Source organism: Poecilia reticulata, linkage group LG17 (assembly GCF_000633615.1).
Source record: "Poecilia reticulata strain Guanapo linkage group LG17, Guppy_female_1.0+MT, whole genome shotgun sequence".
NCBI lineage: Eukaryota > Metazoa > Chordata > Actinopteri > Cyprinodontiformes > Poeciliidae > Poecilia > Poecilia reticulata.
The window spans coordinates 9,752,059-9,776,651 of NC_024347.1; the positions used below are offsets into that span (position 1 = coordinate 9,752,059).

At 38.4% G+C, this 24,593-nt stretch overlaps 1 protein-coding gene across 2 annotated transcripts in view; it reads left to right on the plus strand.

Moving 5' to 3' along the window:
• Nucleotides 1-24,593, plus strand: part of cntnap2b (contactin associated protein 2b) — a 96,792-nt gene that overhangs the window by 68,497 nt on the left and 3,702 nt on the right. The window contains exons 19-24 of one of the 2 annotated variants that reach the window (XM_008433525.2): nucleotides 1,202-1,438; nucleotides 1,608-1,841; nucleotides 1,917-2,050; nucleotides 9,662-9,755; nucleotides 22,672-22,902; nucleotides 22,982-23,056. In XM_008433525.2, coding sequence (XP_008431747.1) covers nucleotides 1,202-1,438; nucleotides 1,608-1,841; nucleotides 1,917-2,050; nucleotides 9,662-9,755; nucleotides 22,672-22,902; nucleotides 22,982-23,056 — 1,005 coding nt within the window. Of the gene's footprint in view, nucleotides 1-1,201; nucleotides 1,439-1,607; nucleotides 1,842-1,916; nucleotides 2,051-9,661; nucleotides 9,756-22,671; nucleotides 22,903-22,981; nucleotides 23,057-24,593 lie in introns of those variants that run through there. The other variant, XM_017309994.1, reaches the window with a different exon arrangement.

Below are 24,593 nucleotides of genomic sequence, written 5' to 3' on the forward strand. Positions count from 1 at the left end.
TCTCCGGGTACTCCGGTTTCCTCCCACAGTCCAAAAACATGACTGTCAGGTTAATTGGCCTCTCCAAATTGCCCCTAGGTGTGAGTGTGTGTGTGCATGGTTGTGTGTCCTGTGTGTCTCTGTGTTGCCCTGCGACAGACTGGCGACCTGAACGGCCCGGAACGTTAGCTGGAGATGGGCACCAGCACCCCTCCCGACCCCACTGAGGGACAAGGGTGCAAGAAAATGGATGGATGGATTATTATTATTATGTATTCATGTTTGTGTCAAACAAAAGCACTTAAGCAAAATTTATTTTCTTTTCTTTTAGTTTTCACGGTGTATTTGAAGCACGGTGTATTCAGTGCAACAACTTGGTTTCGAAAGAAGTAAATATGAATCTACTGCACCCATCGAAGCTCTCCGTGTTTTCTTGGGTCTGAGGGACTGCTACATTTATTCTGAACATTTCTTAATTAATGTTCCCTTAAGTTTGATTATATGTTTAATAATAAAGTTTAGCCTAAGTTAGACACTAATAGTAATAGTTGATAGAAAACTACAAATTAATGCTGTTAATAACTAAGAAAAATATCTTGCAAATTAGATCCCAATTATAAGTATTACGTGTTATTATCTTTAACCTCTTATTTGAGCTGTTTAAAGAGACTGATCCAGTAACACCCAGGGTATATGCACAAAAATGTCAAAACGGATGTCCCAGGCTTACCACATTGCTCAAGAAGCAAGCAGTCAATAGAATCTGTTACACGCACCAGGGCTGGTGACGGTGTAAGAGACGCTGATTTTTCCTGTGAACAGGATAGAACAGGTTGAAGTAACAAGGCAGACAGCTTCGTACTTCTCAAATCTTCCTGGAATCTGTTCTGACGCCGGTTGTCAGTTATACAGATTCTGGAGCGATTACAAGAGCACACTGCCTCCTCTGGTAGCTTTCTGCTACTGCAATGAAGTCAATTACAATAGAAACCAAATCTCTAAATTGGAAATATACATAAAAAACATATCAATTAATTCAATATCAAAATAACAAAAGAAAATAATAATAATAATAATAATAGAAACCATTACTTTTTGTGTATGCCACACAGGCAACATGACTGAATGTCCCGGCCACTTCAGACACAGAGTTTTGTCAGCAGTATGAAACAGCAGCTTTTGTCCAAGTCACACTAATATGTTTTATCTGTTATGTCATCAGGTGCTTTGAGTGGCCAAAGGGGCTTCCTGGGCTGCATGAGGTCTCTGAAAATAAATGGGATCTTCTTCGATCTGGAAGAAAGGGCAAAGGTGACTCCAGGAGTGAAGCCAGGCTGTCAGGGCCATTGTAGCACCTACAAAATGCACTGCAGGAATGGAGGAAAGTGTGTGGAGAAATACAACGGATACTCATGTGACTGCTCTCTCAGTGCATATGATGGACCCTTCTGCACTGATGGTAAAATCTTTCACATTTTAATATACTGGATTATATTTAATGGTAAATGGACTGAACTTATATAGCACTTTATCCGATCATTTTTGACCACCTTAATAAAGGTGTATTTTTAATTCCCCCTTTTTTGGTTGCTTCTTCTGTGTGTGGTGCATGTGTGTGTACATGTCAGACGTAGGAGGGTATTTTGAGGCAGGAACCATGGTACGCTATGACTTTCTGTTGGATCATGGCGGATTGTTGCTGGGCGACCCAAGGAGCTTTTCAAACCTTGCCTATTTAGGGGAAACCAACCTCACCCAGGAGGAACTGGTCTTCAGTTTCAGCACATACAGTGCTCCAAGCATTCTTGTGTACATTAGTTCAAGGACCCAGGACTACATGGCAGTGGTGCTGCAACACAATGGTGGGCTTGTTAACACACCTTTTATTTGCTAGTAAAAACTTTGTTTACATAAAACATGTGTCTGCTTGTGTGTAGGCTCTCTCCAGGTCCGGTACAGTCTTGGTGGGCTTGTAGAACCTTACACCATAGATATTGACCATCGCAACATGGCCAATGGTCAGCCGCACTCTGTCAACATAACAAGGAATCTGAGGGAGATTCGACTGCAGGTTGGTGCACTCATCCAGCTGGTAGTGTTTAACATAGCTAAAGTTGATCATTCATAGTGAAAATGTGCCAGAAATTCTAGTAGGTTGAAGATGGATTCTTGACTTGTGCTTTATAACCAAATCTTCAACAAAACGTAGTCCCGACGGGACCCTTTAGTCCCGACGGGAGCGCCAGCACTCCCATTTGCACCTATTTTCAAATGCCTGTAGAATTTGAACCACATAAGATAGAGCAATAATTTTTTTTTCCTATAGAATGACACTTACTTTTCTGACAATCAACATGTCCCAGAGCGCTGTATGTTTGCACAGATGAGTTCACAGATTTATAGTAACTAGAGCAGTGGTTCTTAACCTTTTTTGAGGTACCAAACCCACCAGTTTCATATGCGCATTCACTGAACCCTTCTGTAGTGATAAATAAAATATTTTTTTCCCCCCCAAATTCAAGACATAGACTAGAACTAGACCCAACAAGAGTCTAGTTGGGTCACCCCATGATCACTAAGTCTTCTTAAAAGGTAGAGTCTCTGAGAACAGTTCTTCAAAATATAATCAGTGTTTTCAGCGAATTTGAGCTGACTGTCCAGGAACGACCTAAGGTATTTAAAATTTGCCACAGTTTCAACAGGTTGGCCATCGAGAGAAACTGGAACCACTTTAAGGTCTTGTTTAGATCATTTAATTAGCTCTACATTCTCAAAAAACTGTGAGCTTTGCTGGAGTAAATAAAGACACAAGTTCAAATGCATCCTGAGAGTGGAACTCCTTCAATCAGTGCTCCTCCGTTGCACTGATTGGCTAAGCAATGTAACGTGATCCTCTGCAGCAAGCGATGTCTTTACCTCTGCGGCAGAGACTCCGCCGAACCCCTGAGATCAACTCATCGAACCCCTGGGGTTCGATCAAACCCACGTTAAGAACCACTGAACTAGAGGAACGCAAAGATGCAAGGCAAACTCAGACATATCGTCCATCTCTATGATTTATAGATCGGTGGTAGTTTTAGCACACTAGCGCTCGTTCTTTTTTTGTAAAATAGTTAGATACACGCAGCTAACACAAACCAATATCACATAGACTCATACAGACACATTTATGGATCCAGAAAGACCCAGAGTAGAGAGGTTTTATTCTTTGTGCAAAATTTGTAGCTTACTAACTCACCGTTCTAGCTGTTGAGAACAAAGCCTAAGGATTGTTATGACCCGGATACGACAGTGGAGATGAACATTACGTGACAGCATGTGCTGTCACGTAATGTCCAGTCCATCAATGCTGCTGCCTCGCGCTCTGTCCTTCTCTCGCACTTCTCGCTACTCAGCAGTAGGTGTCAGGTTACGTTGTGTTGCATTCAATGTTGTCGGAAAAAAGAGATTCGTGCGCTTAACCCAGGTGAAAAAAAAGTATACTTTAGTATACTTCAAACATACTTAAATTTGTGAAAGTACACTTTAAGTACGCTAATTATTAAGTGTACTACCTATAAGTATATCTGAAGTATACTAAAAATACACTTGTACTAATTTCGAAATTAGTACTTTAAACACACTTAAACATAATTGTACCAAAATACACTTTTAATATATTAAATAAAAGTAAACTTTAAGTGAACAAAATATGAATGAAGATGTATGAATTTTTAAGTGCCTTAATAATCTTTTACTATTTATTAAAATTGCATACAATAAAAAAAAGATAATCATGATGTAATTTTTAAGAAAGTACCCAATCAATTTTCAGATGTGTGATGTAAAACCTTATAATCAACGGCATTAGCTCCAGTTCATACTCCAGACCAGATGGTGGCGGTATTGCACACTTTCATTTATTTAAAAAACGCCACAAAGAGAAGAAAAAACTTGAACGCAGGGAAGATAACAGATGCTGTTCAAATTTGCCATTTTTACTCGCATAATATTGCCTTAAAAGTAGAGAGGGCCTTGATAATAGTTACTAATTTTGGTAAATTCAAGCTGGTGACGTCCTAGTCCGAGTTAGACGACAACACAACGGGACAACAACTGATGGAAATAAAATGTGTGTCACAAAAGGAGCCCGGGGGTACGAAGGCTGCTAAGTGTTGCTAGTTGGTGGTAAGTTTGCTTATTAATTATCTTCATTTAATTATAAACAGTGCAGTAAAGATATATAACTTCCTTTGGTTTCTTAAATAATTCTTTTATCAATTTTATTGTGACTTGTATGATTATTACAATAGCAATCATTCAACTTCATGCTATAACTGCATGGAGGCTGTTTGTTGTGACTTATACTTTAATTCATAAACTTAACCTGGTTTTAATTAAGCTCCATAAGACAGAGAGACTTTGATATTGTGAGGTTGTTGTCATAACTCGTTCATCAATGATTTTATCTTCAACATATGTTTGCAGTCTAACTAAGCAAATGAAGATGAAAGAGGAAGCCAGAGAAATCAGGTGTTAGGAAACCTAGAGACTTTCCTGTCTCAGAAGAAACTCTGGCTCCACCACATCACCAACCAGCTCTGAGGATGAACCTCCACATTGTCTTCATGATGTAAGTTTGTTTTTTCAATGAGGAGCTAGCTAAATTTTCAACAACAAAAACTGCTGTTACTAGGCCTGTCGCAATAAACGATAGGTTGAATTTATCGTCCGATTAATTGATTTATCTACCCCATTTTAATTATCGTCTTTATCGTCTCTTCCGGCCTTTTTTCTTTCTCTTGATGACACTGAATGAAAAAAGGCTCAGCTCCGGTGCTCTCCACTGACCCTCCCTTCCTCATTTCCTTAGTCTAATGTCCAGCGCACATTACACGAGTTGTCGGCCCATTTTCAAACCCTGAGAGACACATTAGCCAACAGAAATCCTAGGTATAATGGTTCGATCGGGTTTGTCGTGCCGTGTGGTGTCCAGCCACAAGGGCACAAAATAATGGCTATAAGTCCAGTTAACTAATTTTAAAACCAGGCATTAATCAATGCTTTACTAGAATCTACCTGTGATGCATGTGGCTAGAGTCAGCGTAAAGTCCTGACTGAATGAACATCATTATAACCTATTTATGTCACATTAACGAAGAACAGCTGAAAACTTACCGGGTTTATTAATTGCGGTAGCAATTTGGCTCCAACTCCTCCCCTTGTCATTTCTATATTTTTTGCACGAAATGTTGAATAAACATTAATGATACCACAAATTAACTTCGATGTCCGCTGGACTTCATGTTGTGCCGTTTCAGCTGTTTGGGATTCCCCTCCGTAATTTCCCTCGGAGGAGAATCTGCGCCTTCTGATTGGCTACCTGTCACATTCAATGGGCAGCGTTAAGCTCCCAGACGGGGAAAACACTTGATTTACATCGGAGCGGCCACAACAATCTACCGTAACATACCTCACACTACAGGATGATCGGTTACGAAATCACCAGCGACAATTTTAGATCGGCCAACGATCAAAGATTATCATAAGGGGAAAATAGGGGCAAAAAATGATGTAGTGTGAACTACTGCATTAGGTAGTCGGATGTGCCCGTTTTCTCTATTTAAATTAGTGATTACTGAAGGGCTTTATGTTGTTTAGTTTTTATTCAAGTAAATTTTTTGTTAATGGAGGCTGAGAATCCATTTTATTTTTGTTTTTGGTTGTTTTGTTTATTTAGTTTATCAGTTCCAGTGTTATGTCTTCTTTTGAAAATAAAATGCATCTATCAGGAAATTGTGTGTATTATTAGTCATTTCCATTAAATCAGTGTCAGAAGGTCTTGAAACAATATCGTTTATCGCAATAATTTTTTAGACAATCATCCAGCAAGATTTGTTATCGTGACAGGCCTATGTGTTACCAACACCAAGTGCTTAATAAACATGATTTGATTTAAAGGTAACTGGAAATAATTTTTCTCTTCTTGTTAATCTAACATTTCTCTTTCATACATTTTATTTGTTGTTGACTTCCAGGGCCCTGTGATGGACTGGTGACCTGTCCAGGGTGAACCCTACCTCTCATCTGATGGCTGCTGGAGATGGGCACCACCAGCCCCCCTCACCACCCTGCAAGAATCAGTGTGTTCAGATCATGGATGGAAAGATTTTAAGGTAGTTTGTCTCCTTAAGTCCACACTTAAAACAGCTTCATAGTTAATGCCAACATCAACTGATTCTATGACATTGCTTAACCCTAACCCTAAACATTCAAAGAAGACACCCAGAAATGTTTTTCCACCCCAGGCATCCGGTCCCAATCATCATCAGTTATGATGTCACATACATGGCGAGTCCACAACATCTTAAAATTGTAAGTATTATTTTTTTATTTGACATTTTTCTGTTCTCTTTAAATACAAATATTTTCTCTGTTTAATTGCTCTATTGTTCTTTTTTGTAGGTTCTTGTAAGGTGCAGTGAATGGGAATGTTCTGTCGTTGATTCTCTGTCATTTTTTATTGTCACACTTAAATTTTCATGTTTATTGTGTTCACTTTAGATGTGTAAACTGATAATTTATGTAACGTTCATAAAGTTGTGAGTAAAATTGGACAATTTGTCAGTAATGTCGGTAATAAAACAAAATATTTGAATTACCTTGGGCATCTTGTGTAATTAATCTTTCCATGTAATTTTTAGCCTTAAACAATGTAAGTACTGTAGTGTAGTTATGCATGTCATTTACAAAATAGGTATGTAGGAATAAAGACTTTCATGAGTAATTCAAATTGTCGTTTATTATCAATAGCACACAGCAAATTCAAAAGAGTTAAATGTTTTGGTGTTAGTAGACTTTATGCAAAAGCAGAGTAAATTTTACACTTATAGAGTCACATTCAGTTTATGTAACTCTGGGGTGTATATTATTAGTAGTTAAAATCCAGTGTTAAAACAAAGTGTTTCCATATCAAAGTGGAATCAATAACTTTTTACTTCTTAACTCTGAACTCCTACAGCGGCTGAAGGAGTTAATTCACTGACTCCGCCCAGAATCATTGATTCCCACCGAAGTGAAGCGACAGAAGCAAAGTCATTTCAGGACTATTTACTTTCCATCTGTTTGAGGTGTTTACCACGCTTGGTAAGTAATTTTTTTCTGAAATGGTTTATAACTATTATTTTGAGTTGAGCTCAACCTGTATGATAGACGTCACGTTCGCCACACAGCTCAGTGTTAGCATTTTTAGCTTAGCATGCCGAATGTCAGCAGAGTATAAGTGTTGGAAAAAATCAAGCCGGTGAACATTTAATCAAATTATTGGCTAACTTGAACAGATCCGTAATAATCTGGAGTATGTTTTTTCATGATGTTGAATGTTTACATGCATCTTGGTCAAACTAATCAACCTTTCTGATAAATTTTTTCCTTTGATAAAATGTAAAAGGCTTTTTCACATTGAGAGCGTTATTCCCGCTGTTGTGTCTTCTTATATACGTTTTGCAGCATGTTTTAATCCTTTTATTGCCTTTTTGTATATATTAGAACCAGTTTGGTTGAGGATGAATTGCCAGTCGTCAGCCTAACCTCTCCTTTCCGATCCCTTCATGGGTTCTTCGACGATTCAAGCTCCAAAAATTATTATGTAAGTGTTAATATCTCTGAAACCCTACATTTCTGTAACTGAGGCTTGTTGTTAGACTTGTAGTAAAAATGTATTCCTTCGTTCCATTCCTCATTGTTATGTTTTTTGTTTGTTATGATCCAGAGACCAACACTGACTGTCCTACTCAGAGACTGAAGACTGTCTGATGCAGTAGAGGAGCATGTTGGTGTCTCCAGCCAAACGTTACGAACAGAACAACAACCTGAAGACAATCTGTTAGAGAGTGGACATCTCTCCGGTGGAGTCAGAGAGGAACTGACTCTTATCAACAGAAACATAAACTGGATAAGAAATGATGGATCTGATTATCAGGTTGGTTTGTTATGTAATGTACATATCTGGCAATCTACCTGTTAAAAGAAAATGTACTCTATCATATTACATGAACTGCATGCATTGATACAGGCTTTACTTTCTCCACCTTGTACTTTGAACAATTTCATGCATATGGTATTGAAGAAAACTGTATTAAGCACACTGCATTTTGTATTGCACAGCTGAAATGTTAGACCTTTAAATAAGCAATATGTGAATGAAAGTGACATGTGAAACATGCAGATTATTCCACGTTGTAATATGTTTTGTAGTTATGGTGCACGTTTTGAAATAAATGCATTTGAGAAAATCATTGCCTCTTTATTAAATGTTTATTTTCCAAAGAATTTTTTAAAGTTCATAACAATAAAATACCTATTTAATATTAATTACAAATAACTCTTAAGAAGTTAAAGAAGTACTCTGTGGGAGTTAATATTAAGATCTAACACTGAATTAGTGTTAGTGTTAAATTATTAACTCCAGCAGATTTTATATTTGACACTTTATAAGAGGTACTTATACTAAGGTACTAACTCTCCAAAAAGAGTTCAATTAACACTTTCTGGTGTGGACCCATATAGACACTTTAAAAGTGTTTAAATCAAATTTGACAGTGTTAATCTGGGCCTCCTGGATTTGCTGTGCAGAAAATAAAAGATAAAAATTAAGTGTAATTTAAATATATTACTAATATATTAATAGTATATTTAAAATATATTTGAAGTATATTAAATATATATTTTAATATAATTCTGAGACTTAAGTATACTTTAAGTACACTAAGTACACTTGAAGTTGTTCCAAAAAAGTACGTATAGTAGGCTATACTAAAATATACTGTTAGTTGTAATTTAAAACAATTTAAATACTACTAAAGTATACTAAGCACAAAATTAGTTGTTCCAAAATAGTACAGTTTATGTACATTGATAAAAGTATGCTAAAGTATGTTAAAATTTAGTATACTAAAGTATACTTTTTTTTCACCAGGGAATGTCCAATTTCCCATAACTATTTATTGAATTTATAGTCGCCAGCTGGGGTGGCAACAGGGGTGGCAAGGCTCTCATTTGGGGTGGCAACTGCCACCTCAGTAGATCCGCCCCTGGTTGTGCTTAACCCTTGCATGTGGAAATGGGGTCCAACCGACCCGAGACACGTAAAACTTGTATCATTTGCCATAGTCCTCTTCGTTTGCCTCAGTCCTCACACGCACAGGGGTTAAACCCTGCACCACCACTGCACACCCCAGTAGATCAACCACTTTAAATTAAGTTCTTATTTCTACTAGGAATAGTGACCAAAATTGTAAAATGAAAGTCCTAACCCTATTAGTATATGCATCAAAGCTTAGCATCCGAACCAAATTGATAAGTGATATGCAGCTGGAAAAAGCACATCTAACAATTTTATTTAATTCATTAAATTTATTTAAATAGTTCCAATTCCCAAAATATGTCATATTTTGGCCTCCCCCCTAAAAGAAAACAAAGAAAACATCTAAATTATGTACAGCAATATAAAACATCAGGCATGGTGGTCAAGCAGGTGATTGAGCACCCAACCCATAAGTCCTCAACGGTTCAAATCTGTGTCTCTCTTACAACCCATTTCCTGTCAGTCTATTGTGAAATAAAGGCCACTAGAGCTGAAAAATTCTTTAAAAAGATGTATAAAAAAATCAAATAAACTTCTCCTTTTCTCTGTTTTCACCAGCTTGACCACTACACTGTGTCGACACACACCCTGCCTGAGTCTTCTGACACACAGTTCAGCTTGGTCAAAAGTATCTTTCTTGGAAAGGTTTATGGTAAGTTTGTAAGTTTGTTGAGAGGTTGTGAATAAGTGTTTTTCTAGAGGATAATTGATATATTTTTAAGACCTATATATTGGTAAAGCTCCACAACTCAAAGCTCCTGCAACATTTGTTTTCAAATTGTATGGACCTTACCAAGCTCCACCCAGAACTGACTTTCTGGGTCACATTTCGTGACTTTCTTTTTTTCCTTCACTAAACACAAAGAAAGCAAAGCAATAATACTTACACCAGCAGACAACTCCTTTGTTCTTATTGATCCTACGACGGTTGAGCTGCAAATGCGGTCATGCACAAGCTTTGATCCAAGCAAGGCATTCCATTTCAGATTTTGGAAATCTGTGAATTTTAGTTCCACAAATACGATGAGGATACCTGACATCGCCTGTGCAGATACCCCACTGACGGTGGAGAACCATTCTTTTTCGAGTCCTGACGCAAAAACTTTATGCCGGCCTGCTAGTCCACAATGTACATTAGCATGTGTTTACTACTGTAGCTTGTGTTTGTGAGACGGTCACGCACGTGGTAGCTGCGCTGTGACGTAAAATGGGCATTAGCCAATGAAACGCGGCCTTTTGGTAAGGTCCATTAATTAATTTTTCGTCTGATACTTGAAGAACTAGAAAGCTAGAGTAATATCTGCTGGACTTTGGATCTGATTTGTGCCTTAGAGGTTGTTGTAGATAATTTCAGAAGGATTATTTTGTCCTACACCCCCTGAGTGAGCTGACATCCCACCCATGTGAAAATTTTCAGTAAGTGGACTGAGTGGTTAGAGCTCCATTTGTGTAGGTGTATGCTGCTTTGGTTTCTGACATATAAGGAATTATTTTTTCAGGTCATCCAGATGTCACCATCGCCCCATCTTGTTCCAAAACAAACCATAGTGGGCTATTTTTTTTAGTGCTCTGTTTGTGTGGGTTTGTGCTTTTAAAACCGTCATTTGTGCAGCTTTGCTTTATGACAAATAGTCATCACTGATTTATATCAGTGATGATATAAATATTTGTATTATCACTGATATAAATCAATGATTTATATATAAATATCGGTACTTAGGTTACAGATGTCTGATTTTAGACTAGCTTTAAAGGAGCACACTGATTGTTTTGATGTCTGTCATGGCGTAGTGGGCGGAGGTCTGGAGAGCGTGATTTGCAAAGGGTCAACATCTATCTTGATATGAAAAACTGAGCAGAAAAAAGGAAGAAATGAAAAAAGAATAGGCACAGAAACTAACTGAAGAAAATAAAGCAGAAAATGTTACAAATGCAGCACTTCCTTAAATAAAATGTTTTCAGTTTTAAAAAAATTAAGGTGTTGAATATTTATATTGAATTTATTTTGCAGAAAGTCATCACAAGGATAAACTTCACACATAATTTTGAAATTTATTTAATAATTTTTATTGTGGGAGTGGAAACTTCTAATTATATAAGTTATATATTCTTCAATTGACTCAAAAAACTGAAACAGACAGCCTAAGGAGCAGACATTCCCAAAGATTACTGCAGCCCAGATGTACTAAAGAAAGCTACCGCAAGTCCTTTCTGCTCAAAGCTATCAGACTTTTTAATAGAGCTCTCTAGAACTGTGCATTTTAAATGTTGAATATGTATTTAGTAATGTACTGAGCAATACGTGTGTCTTTAAAACTATCACTGCTGATTGTTATTTATTATTGTTGTATGTTTATTCTTATACCGGATGAACAGATGAACATGGAAAGGATGGGTGGAATCAGAAACAATCTGGTTTGCTCTGGCTACGCAGCGTCTGTGTGCAATGCTCTGGATAGGGGGGAGTGGAGCCCCAGTGATCCTCTCTGCTGTCTTCACCACTCTTTGCAGAAACTTCCAGTCTGAGCAATTGCAGCTCCAAGCCAAGATGGAGATACTGCTGGTCAGCAGGCTCTCAATGGTTCCTCTGTAGAAGGTGGAGAGAATGGGAGGGAGGAGCGAAACTCTTCTCATTCGTCTCAGAAAGTGCAGACGCTTCTGTGCTTTTTTCACCAGTGAAGTGATATAAGATGTCCAGCTGAGGTTGTCTGCAATGTGCGCCCCCAGGAACTTAGTGCTGCTGACTATCTCCACTGCTTTGTCATTGATGAGGAGTCGTGTGGTTGGGTTGAGACCTCCCGAAGTCGACAATGATCTCTTTTGTTGACGTTCAGGAGCAGGTTGTTTATTCTGCACCAGTCCAGAAGATGTTGTACCTCTGTTCTGTAGTTCACTTCATTGTCGTCCTGAATGAGTCCCATAATTGTTGTGTCGTCTGCATATTTCATAATGTGGTTGGTGTTAAACCTGGGACGACAGTCGTGGGTCATCAGGGTCAATAGCAGGGTGCTCAGGACACAGCCCTGACGGGAACCACTGTTTAAAGAAATGATATTGGAGGTGTTATTACCCACACGGACAGACTGAGTTCTGTTTCTTGAGGAAGTCCAACAGCCAGTTGCACAGTGGAGTATTGAACCCCAGGGGGGACCAGTTTGCATACCAAGTCCTGGCTGATGATCATATTGAATGCTGAGCAGAAGTCCAAAAAAAAGCATCCATACGTGGGTGTTTCTACTCTCCAGGTGTACCAGGCTCAGATGAAGAGTAGCGCTTAGATTTGTATGCAAACTGGAAAGGGTCAGATGATGGAGGCACTATAGAGATTATATGACCCTTAACCACTCTCTCGAAGCAATTCATGATGATAGATTTTAATGCAACGGGTCAGAAGTCATTAAGACGTGATGGTTGGTTTCTTGAGCACTTTAATAATAATAGCTGATTTAAAACATGAGGGGACAATGGCCTGATGTGTTGAAGATGTCCGTGAGCACATGGGCTAGCTGGTCTGCACACTCTTTGATCAGCCTTACTGGAATGTTGTCAGGACCTGCAGCTTTTTGGATGTTAACGTTTCTCAGGGATTTTCGCACAGCATATGTTTCGAGCCTGAGGGCCTGTTCATCAGGGTGAGGGGTAGCTTTCCTTGCAGGGGTTTTATTTTTATACCAAACCAAACCAACTTTATTTATAAAGCACTTTAAAACAACCACAGCTGATACAAAGTGCTGTACATTAAAACACAATATAATAAAAAATTAAATAAAAACTTAGTTTAAAAACAAAAACATACAATTTATAACTAGATCCCGCTGGTGTTGAAAGCCAAGTAAAATAGATGGGTTTTAAGACGAACTTTAAAAGTGGACAGTGAAGGGGCCTTTCTGACCTGCAAAGGCAAGTCATTCCATAACTAGGGCCAATGACAGAGAAAGCCCTGTCCCCTCTGAGCTTCCTTCTGGTTCTCGGTACCTCCAAGAGGAGCTGATCTGCTGACCTGAGAGACCGATAGGATATGTAGGGGTGAAGAAGCTCAGAGAGGTAAGCTGGGGCAAGATTATGTAGTGATTTAAAAACAAACATAAGAATTTTAAATTGAATCCTAAAATATACAGGCAGCCAGTGAAGTGAGGCCAGAACAGGGGTCACATGTTCCCTCTTTCGAGTTCCTGTCAAAAGTCGTGCAGCAGCATTCTGAACCAGCTGCAGACGTGAGAGCAGCGACTGACTGACTCCCAGGTAAAGTGAGTTGCAGTAATCCAATCGAGTGGAAATAAAAGCATGGATCACTGTTTCAAAATGCTGCCTGGAAAGAAAAGATTTCACTGACGCCAATCGCCTTAAATGATAAAAGCTGGACTTAACCACGGCTCTGATTTGGCTGTCCAATTTGAATCACTGTCCACTTTAAAACCAAGATCCGTAATAACAGGTTTAAAATATACCTCCAAAGGTCCCAGGTCAACAGAGGAGGACTCACAGGAGCCATTGGGTCCAAACACCATCACCTCTATTTTGTTTTCATTAAAATTTAAAAAGTTCAAGGCCAACCAAGCTTTAATATTACCTAGACATGCCAGGAGATGTTTGATAGAATAAACATCCTTCTGCTTCAAGGGCAAATAAATCTGACAATCATCAGCATAACAATGAAATGAAATCCCATGTTTCCTAAGGATAGAACCCAGAGGCAGTAAATAAAGAGAGAAAAGCAGAGGGCCCAGAATTGAGCCCTGCAGGACACCATAAGACATTGAAGCAGCAGATGATTCAGAGTCACTAATTTTCACTGAAAATGTTTTCACCTCCAGGTAGGACCGGAACCATTTAAGAACAGTGCCATCAATACCTACAATGTGGTGTAATCTCGAAATTAAAATGTTGTGGTCTACTGTATCAAAGGCAGCAGTTAGTCAAGTAAAATCAGAACAACATGGTTACCAGAATCACATGCAAGAAGGATGTCATTAAAAACTCTTATTCAAGCAGATTCTGTACTATGAAGAGTTTTAAAACCTGACTGAAAAACCTCCAGAATGTCATTGTCATCTAAGAACTGTTTCAGCTGACAGTACACAATTTTTTCCGAAACTTTAGAAAGAAAAGGCAGCTTTGAAATAGGCCGATAATTTGCCAGAACAGTCGGATCATGGCCAGGTTTTTTAAGCAGTGGCTGCACTACTGCATGTTTAAAACTAGCAGAGACCACACCTGAGGACAGACTGCTATTTATAATTGCAGGAACAGACTGCCCTATGCTAGATAAAATATCTTTAAAGAATCGTGGAGGGACAGGATCACGTGGGGAACCTGATGGCTTAATGTGGCCAACCACGTCATCTAAAAGTGAGACAGTCACAAGCTCAAACTGATTGAAAGCAGCAGAGCAAGGTACCGAAACAGAGGGGTCAGAGTCAGGAGCTGTGATAAGAGCCCTGGTACTACCAACCTTTTCAATAAAGAAACACAGAAAATTATCAYACATGTCAGGAGAAGCTTCCAAACAGGCATTCTGTGGAATATTAAGTACAGAGTCAATGGTGTTAAATAAAACATGTGAGTTATGGCTGTTTGAGGAAATGATATTTGCCAAATATTCCCTTTTAGCCTCTTTAACTGTGCTCTGGTAGAGACGCCAACAGTCTTTTAAAATATGAAAAGTAACCTGCAGTTTATCCTTTTTCCACCTTCGTTCAGCACAGCGACATTCCTTCCTTGCAGAATGAGTCCCGTCATTAAACCAAGGCTCAGGTTTAATCCTTGGCTGCCTAGTTTTTAATGGAACAACTTGACAGGAAGAACAGAATCAGAGCTCTTCTGTATCAGAGTGGAGGAAGTCAGATGCTTCACAGAGCTGAAGAAAAGCAGTAGAGAACTGAGTGGCAGTGGAAGGGTTAATAATCCGACAGCGCCGAACAGCAGCGCGAGTTTTAACTGCAGTAGGTGTCAAACTAACAGTGAATAAAACAGGCAGGTGATCCGAGAACACAGTCACAAGTTTCCAGGTTAGTCACAGGCAGACCACAGGAAATAACCAGGTCCAGTGCGAGTCAGTGCTCATGTGTAGGGCTGGATACGGCCTGTACCAGGTTAAAACAGTCCAGAAAGCTTAAAAAGTCCTTTACCAGTGGCTTATCAGGACAACACACGTGTATATTAAAGTTTCCAACGATAAGAACATGTTCATAGTTAGTTATAATCCCAGATAAAAAGTCAGAGAAGTCGCTTAAAAAATCCTTATTATATTTGGGGGGCCGGTAGACGACAGCGCAGAACACTGGGTTTATGCGTCTCATCTCAAATGACGTAAACTCATTAAGATGAGTTTACGTCAAAGCTGGGGAATGATGTCTGTAGAAAACACTGCTTACATCTGTAGTCCCATTTGTAAACAGTCGCTGTGCCTCCCTCTCTCCTTGAAGCCCGTGGTGAATTAAAATGAGCACAATTCGCTGGTAAAAGCTCAGATAGAGCACTGGACTCACTCAGCCACGTCTCAGTCACACACAGAAAATCCAGGTTTCGGTGACTAAAAAAGTCCCGAAGAATAAAAGTTGTATTCACAAGCGACCTGGCGTTTATCAGGCCAATCCTGACAGGAGCTGGATCCTGGGCGTCGACAGGTCAGGAAACCCAGCACAGCGGTCTCAGGTTTTGTAGACACCGTCGGCGAATGTTGATCCGGGAAGGGCAGGGACGGCGGTGTAGAGGGGCTTGAACGCCGACCACTGGCACAAAGCAGACATCAACGGGATCCAAGAAACGCCGAGACAACCGAGAGCCCAGAAAAGATCCATGCGATGATCGGGTAAAAGCAGAAGAGTGCGTCAGATAAAACTTCAGCTTCACCAGCCAGCCGCTTCGTCTACCGCGACGACGATGACGTCTTCGCCGTGAAAGCAGTGCAGCAACCCGGAACAGGTGACTCGGAATCTCCGACAGAAGCGGGGGCAAGGATTGTTGGCCAGCAACGTCGAATAACTCCATATCCTGGACAAAAGGTTGGAGGTCTAGTAGTGTGTTGCGATCGTACACCAGGAGAGACTCAGTTCCGTAGATGACACAGGTCAGAAACAATACAAACATAAGCAAACGTGAGAACGACAGACGAGCAGCCACACACACCGGCGCCATCTTGGATCTCCCCGATCCCTGTTTCTAGGAACAGGGATTCAAATCTTCCAAAGAAGTTGTTGAGCTCATTAAGGAAGTTAATGTCATCTTGGCAGGATGAAGATGTGGTTTTATAATCAGTGATAGATTGGATGCCCTGCCACAGTTGTTTGGTGTTGCTGGCATCTTGAAAGAAACCTTGAATCTTTTGACTGTAGGCATGTTTTGCTGCCTTGATGGTATGGTTTAGATTGGCCCTCGCTGATCTAAGTGCAACCATGTCACCAGATTTGAAGTCAGCATTATGCTCCATCAGTCCACCTCCTTAGTCATTCAAGGTTTCTGGTTGGCCCGTGTGACTATCGTCTTTGTTGCTGTAACTATCTCCATACGCCACTGGATGTAGTATAACACAGATGCTGCATACCCCTCCATGTCCATGTGTTGGTTGTGTGTAGCGGCCTCTCTGAATATGCCCCAGTCTGTGCACTCAAAACAGTCCTGCAGTGCAGACATCCCTAGTAAAAAAATAAGTATACTAAAGTATATTAAATTTTAACATACTTAGCATACTTTGATTTATGTACTTAAACAGTACTATTTTGAAACAACTTTTTTTGTGCTTAGTATACTTTAGTAGTATTTAAATAGTATTAATTTACAACTTTTAGTATGCTTCAATGTATTTTTTTCTTCAACTTCAAGTTGTACTTAGTATACTTTAAGTATACTTTTTTATGTAGTAGTCAAGAGCTTGATTAAGCTTGATGAGTGTACTAATTCTGTCATATAATTATATTAAAAATATACTTTTAATATGCTTTAAATATATTTTAAATATACTACTAATGTATTAGTAATGCATTTAAATTACACTTAATTTTTATTTTTGATTTACTTCTATTGCTAATAAAGTACAATTTTAATTACTCAAGTCTTTATTCCTGCTTTCCTATTTTGCACATTACATTCATATCTACACTACGTTACTTACACTGTTTTAGGCTACAATTACATGGAAAGATTAATTACACAAGATGTTCAAGGTAATTCAAATATTGTTTAATCACCAACATTTTAAAATTGTCCAATTTTACTCACAACTTTATGAGCTTTACATAAATTATCAGTTTACACTTCAAAAGTGAACAGAAAGAACATGAAAATTTAAGTGTGACAAAAAAACATGAAAGTTATTACGTTAAAGAACAAAAATGATAATGACATTGTTCTTTCAATATATTACCATTTTGGTAACACTTTATTTGATGGGGTGTGCATAAGACTTACATGACACCTTCACAAACATAACATAAAACCGTTTGTCCAACTTTTGAAGCAAATTCCCATTAAAATTGTCATTATTTATTGAATGACAATTTATGACACTGTTGGTATGTTAATAACATGAGTTACGTCATGTTGTATGAAAGTATGCACACCCCGTCAAAGTCTTACCGACATTTTATCAAGAGCCATCATACTGTAAGACAATTGTACAAATTGTCAATACATTCCAAGTTTACAAATAACAAAATTATGAAAATCAGCACAATAAAACAATAGGTACACTTTAGAGGAAATGTGAAAACTGTTTCATCAAGGACAGAGTATTGTTTTAATTCAATGTCACAGTATTACTGCAAACGAACTGACATTTCTCCTTCCTAAGAACAGTGAGGATCAACGACAGAACATTCCCATTTACCAGATCATTGCACTTTACAGAAACCTACAAAAAAGAACGATAGAGCAATTAAACAGAGAAACCATTTGTATTTTACAGAGTACAGAAAAATGGGAAATAAAAAATAAGACAATTTTAAGACGTTGTGGACTCGCTGTGTATGTGACATCATACACAGCGAGATGATTGGGACCGAATGGAAAAACATTTCTGGGTGTCTTCTTTGCCTGTTTATGTTAGAAGTAGAAAGAAAATTGTCAACAATGTCATAGAATCAGTTGATGTTGGCATTAACTATGAAGCTGTTTTAAGTGTGGACTTAAGGAGACAAACTACCTTAAAATCTTTCCATCCATGATCTGAACACACTGATCCTTGCAGGGTTGTGAGGGGGGCTGGTGGCGTTCATCTCCAGCAGCCATCAGATGAGAGGCGGGGTTCAACCTGGACAGGTCACCAGTCCATCACAGGGCCCTGAAAGCCAACAACAAATAAAATGTATGAAAGAAAAATGATAGATTAACAAGGAGAAAAATTCTGTCCAGTTACCTTTAAATCAAATCATGCGTATTAAGCACTTGGTGTTGGTAACACACCAGTTTTGGTTGTTGAAAATGTAGCTAGCTGGTCAGTAAAAAAAAAAAAAGAAAAAAAAGTCTTTCCACCATGAAGACAATGTGAAGGTTCATCAACAGAGCTGGTTGGTGATCTGGTGGAGTCAGAGCTTCTTCTGAGACAGAAAAGTCTTTAGGTTTCCTAACACCTGATTTCTCTGGCTTCCTCTTTCATCTTCATTTGCTTAGACTGCAAAAATATGTTGAAGATAAAAACATTGATGAACGAGTTATAACAACCACTTCACAATATCAAAGTTTCTTTGTCATATTGAGCTTAATTAAAACCAGGTTAGTTTATTAAAGTATATGTCGCAACAAACAGCCTGCATGCAGTTATAACACGAAGCTGAATGAGTGCTATAGTAATAATCATACAAGTCACAATAAAATTGATAAAATAATTATTTATGAAACCAACATAAGTTATATATCTTTACTGCACCGTTTATAATTAAATGAAGATAATTAATAAGCAAACTTACCACCAGCTAGCAACACTTAGCAGCCTTTGTCCCCCAAGGCTCCTTTTTGACACACATTTCATTTCCATCTGTTGTTGTCCCGTTGTGTTGTCGTCTAACTCGGACTAGGACGTCACCAGCTTGAATTTACCAAAATTAGTAACTATTGTCAAAGGCCCTCTCTACGTTGAAGGCAATATTATGCGAGTAAAAATGGCAAATTTTTAGGTACTTAAAAAGTATGCCTACATATTATATTAAACACACTTTATAAATTCTTAAAAGACTTTCTTCTGCATATGTATTAATTAGTTTTATTTTGTAATCAGATTGCTCCGTGTTGCAGACCAGGTCCCTCTTGAAAATGAGATCTGGATCTCAATGGGGTTTGCCCAGTTAAATTAAGAAAATGTTTTAAAAAGGCATACTTTATTAGCCTAAAATTTACACTAAGATGTAATTTAAAACATAGTGAAATTGATAGTTTAAAGTAGTGTTAAGTGAATTTTAAAAAAATTCAATTTTGAGCATATATTTTAAAATATACACAAAATATATTTTAAATATACTTGAGCAAGTGTATATTTACACTTTATAAAAGCATACTTTTATTTAATATATTTTTTAAAAGTGCATTTTGGTGCAATTATGTTTAAGTGTGCTTAAAGTTCTAATTTCAAAATTGGTACAAGTATACTTTTAGTATACTTCAGATATATTTATAGGTAGTACACCTAATACTTGGTATACTTAAAATGTACTTTTTCACAAATGTAAGTATGTTTGAAATATACTAAAGTATACTTTATTTTCACCTGGGATGGCTCCCTCAGGCCACACTCTCACCTTCTTCCCCACAGGCTTTTGTCTGGTGAGCAGCAGCTGGTATGCTGGGATGAGCATAACCAAAAGATGGTCAGGCTATATGAGCGGACAGAGATTTAAAGAGCAGCAGGAAAAGGAAGGGACGTGGATTAGCAGTGATTGTGAATAACAGATAGTGTCATCCAGAGCATGTTACTGTGAAATGTTGTCTTTGCAGTCCAGACATTGAGCTCTTGGCAGTAAGTTTCCGACAATATTATCATTTACCAAGAGAGTTCACCAGTTTTATTTTGCCAGTTGTTTACATTCCATCCTCAGCTGTTGTCGATAATGCATGCTATGTCATTAATTCTGTTGTTGCTAGGATACAGACACAACACACCAATGCATTTGTGGTAATATCTGGTGATTTTAATCATGCCTGACTCTCTCAACACTTTTAAATACATTTTATTTATTTAGCATATTCTCAGCAACAAGGCAATTCAAAGTGCTTTACATGAATTAGAGGACATACAAACAAAATAAAAGAAAAGCAAGAAAAAATTATAAAAAGTAATGAGTAGTTTCTCTAGATGAGCTTCTCCGGATTCTAAGTTTGTTCTAATTTCTGCTCTGGGCAGAGTGAAATCCTGAGATCCAGAGAAACTATTCTTGGTTGAGTGAAGCTAAATGTTCCTGTTCTGGGTTGCTAAGCAGAATAACAATGGGTCCTCTGGATCTTATTGTTCTAACTAATAGCTGCTCCATCTGAGAAAACAATGTCTCCTCTGGGGAAATCAAATCAACATATGATCTGCTCTGCTCTGAATACACAACCCTGATGAAGAGATGATCTGTTAGGAAATGTTCACAGGAAGCAGAAGAAGCCTACCAGGGTTGTTTTGAAGCAACTGATTGGACTACTCTCTGTCAGCCTCGTGGAGATGACATCAGTCTCATGACTGAGTGTGTGACTGACTGTATAAACCTCTGTGTAGACGGCAGAACAGAACAGTGAGATGCCTCCAGAATAATAAACCATTTATCACCAGTGACCTAAAGGAACTGTTAAACCAGAAGCAGAGAGCCTTTAAGGAACGAGACAGAGAGTTAGTTATTCAGTATGCAGAAGAAGCTCAAGGTCAAGATTAGAGACGGCAAAGAGAAGTACGGGAAGAAGCTGGAGAATAAACTGAAGAGGAACAATATCAGAGATGTGTGGTAAGGCTTCAAGCAAAAGGAGGATCAGACAGATGGAAGTCTGGATAGAGCTGAACACGTTCTTCAATAGGTGCAGTTCAGGAACAAGCTCATCATCATCCTCTCCTGTCTCCAGCCATACAGACATCCCACCTTCCTCTGACTCACAGCTTTCCTGTCAACCCTCAGATGTCCTATCTTCCACCTCAGTCATGGACTCGTCTGCTTCCACAAGTTTGTCTTCAACCAAATCAGGAGATGCTGCTGCTCCCTTTGCCTCCACCTCCCACTTTTCTGTATCTAGAAGTGAAGAGGCAGCTGGAGAGACTGAACCAAAACCAGGCTACAGGTCTGGATGGTGTCAACCACAGAGTCCTGAATTAATGAGTTACATTTAATTTTCCTTTGGGATTAATAAAGTATTTTTGAATTTAAATGTGAAAAGAAACGTATTTGGTTCTTATTTTCTTTACAGTTATTTTGATTTTTGAATAAATGTTCATCTCAGGGTATAAGGGAAGAAATTTGATGTCGGTGTTTATTAATTTTTTGTTGTATTCTCTAAAGTCACAGCTATTCATAATCAGAAATGGTTCTTTCTGAGTAACAGCTGGATATATCTGCAATGATGCCTTTAATTAGCTGAATCAGAGTAGGAAGAATTGCCTTGAAGATTTAAGACTTTTGACAATCATTGTACAATAAATAGTTGCTGTTGGAAATGTGGCAGTGTTTACCAAGCAAGCTGCTTGCAAAAAAAAAACTTTCCACATGTAAAGTATTAAAATCATTTTGTTCCACTCTAACTGTACATCTGTGAAAACATCAAAGTTTGCTCTGTATTCAACAAGTCGTAAGAAACACACTTAAATAGCCAAATATCTCCACTCAAGTCTTTTGAGTAAAATTACCTGTACTGTACATTTAAAATTATTTTTTATTGTTGTACTTTTTAGCAGTACAAAGGGCTAAACAATAGCCAGTCCCACCATTTCGGATGTTAACGTTGTGGCACTGAGGCGCACTGTCCCAATTCTCAAATTTGTGCACGCTTGTAACCTGCACACTCAAACCCTTGTTCACTTTGAGTACACACTTTATGGAGTATTGGGACCAGGCCCAAGTTCTTGGCTGCAGTTCAAATCAGTTTGAGTGAGACTTCTCCTGGCTGGCGGTTTTTCCTTTATTGCATTGCTACCATAGAGTAAGCAATTACAATTATTTCTCATTCTGTTTATTTTTCTATTTTAGTAGACCCTCTGTTTTTAGACATTTGTGTGTTCTGTTAGTTATTGATCCCTGTGCTGCTTTTAATATTTGGTTAGATTTTGTCTCTCAGTTCCTCACCTCTTGCTACTTGTATAAAAACTTGTGTGGATTTTCAACTAAAACAGTGACTCGGCCACCCACCAATTGCAGGGCAAAATCCTTTCTCCATCACCCCAATATGGCAGCAATGAATGAATAAATACAAAATAATACAATACTATAGAACATAGTATTGTAGTATACATTTTTATATATATGTAAGTTTTATATTTAAACACAAATTTGTTGTCAGTGTAATCTACACAATCCACTTTGAAGATGACAATGAACCTTTCAGAAGTTTGGACAGTTTATTGTTAATACACAGTTTGTTTGACTTTGTGATGCTCTGAGCCTCTTTTCTTGTTGTAGAAACGGGACAGATTGACCCCATTCTAATAGAGCGCTACAACAGCCCAGGCTTTGTTGGATGCTTATCCAGAGTTCAGCTGAATAATGTGGCACCACTGAAAGCTGCACTTCGCTCAGGCATGACTGCTCCAGTCAGCATCCATGGAATCTTGGTCCAGTCCAACTGTGGAGCCTCACCCTTGACCATTCCCCCCATGCCCCTTGCTAGTGACCTCTGGCAAATGGAAGCTGGTAGAATCCCACTCAGATAATCAGAGAATGTAGTAACATGTACTAGTTCAAATGGTTAACGTATTTGTTTTATCTGCAGGTGGCGCAGTTTTTCCCTTCAAAGACGAAAAGATTGGAGGTGATGCTGTTCATCAGAATTTTGCAGTAATGGCAGGTAAATATTTTTTAATTTCAAATGTATTTACAGCTGAAGTGGCAATGGAGGCAGCCAGCTAAGTGAGAGGGTCTAACATTCTCTCACTTAGAGAGAGAATATATGGCAACCTCACCTAAAACTGTTCAGACATAATTCACGCTGCTGTATCGTTGCAGATGCTACTCTTATATCAGTGGTTCTTAACCTTTTTTGAGGTACCGAACCCCCCAGTTGGATATGCGCATTCACCGAACCCTTCTCATTCCACCAGCCCCCCTCACCCCCGACACACAAAATACTTTGCGGTATCTGTTTATATTAGCTGTGTTACCACCCCCACACCACTAGAGGCAGTACCAACCCCGAAAAGATGCGACTAAGGAGCAGAATTAGACTATAGAATTTGGTAAAAACTGTGAGCTTTGCTGAAGTAATTAAAGACAAAAGTTCAAATCCATGCTGAGAGTGGAGCTCCTTCAATCAGGGCTCCTCCGCAGCTCTGATTGGCTAAACAATGTAACGTGATCCTCTGCAGCAAGTGATGGCGAAGCGGGGCGTCATCACGACTTTACACAAGTGTGTCTGTACCTCCGCGGCAGAGGCTCCGCCGAACCCCTGAGACCAACTCATCGAACCCCTGGGGTTCAATCGAACCCAGGTTAAGAACCACTGATTTAGATGTATGTTTCCTACAGAGACATTAATTAAAGTCCTGCACCACAGTGAGTAATTAAAGATGCACCACAGTGAGGCTCAGACAGAGGGAAAGAGAAGAAGCAAATAGAAATTGCCTACGGTTTGTTTTGTTTTTCTTGTTTTGACATATACATATGTCTTTATAAATCCTATTGTAAGCTTTAGAGTGACCTTCTAGTTTTAGTCATTTATTACCCATCCAGTATTATGGTCCACGTTTGTGGAACAGTCAGAAAACTTGAGGACTGCAGAAAATGTTGTCTTTAAGAGCAGCTCAAGACTCACCTTTTCAACTGTATTTCCTGAATTGAATGATGTCTGCTTAGTTTGTGCATTTTCCATGCAGTTGTGTTTTTTTTCCATGTGAGGTTGGGGTGGGTAATTGTTTTTGCTTGTTTTTATTGATCTGTACAGCACTTTGAGCTACTTTTAGAAGGGTGCTTTACAAATAAAATTGATTGATTAAATTTTAAATCTTAAAAGGATTGATCTTTTAAGAAAATAATTTGCTTATTCAAACACACAAAAATATAAAACATATTAAGGCCTGTAATTTATCAACAACAGATTTATATTTAGCATTTTTTTTGTCTTTCCCTATGTTCTCTTGCTTTCATCTAACCTTCCGAAACATTCTTTGTAGGAAAAATGAAATATTTTTATCCATTCATTTACACCATGCATACTTTTTCAATATTCCATTTTCATATAGCCAAACAATTCACCCTGAGGAGGAGAATGCATTCTGGAACCACTCGGACCCATTCCTATGAATTGGGTGGGATATCCTTTTTAGCAGGGGTGAAAGTAGTTTTAAATTCTTGGGGGTACTATGACTATATATATATATATATATATA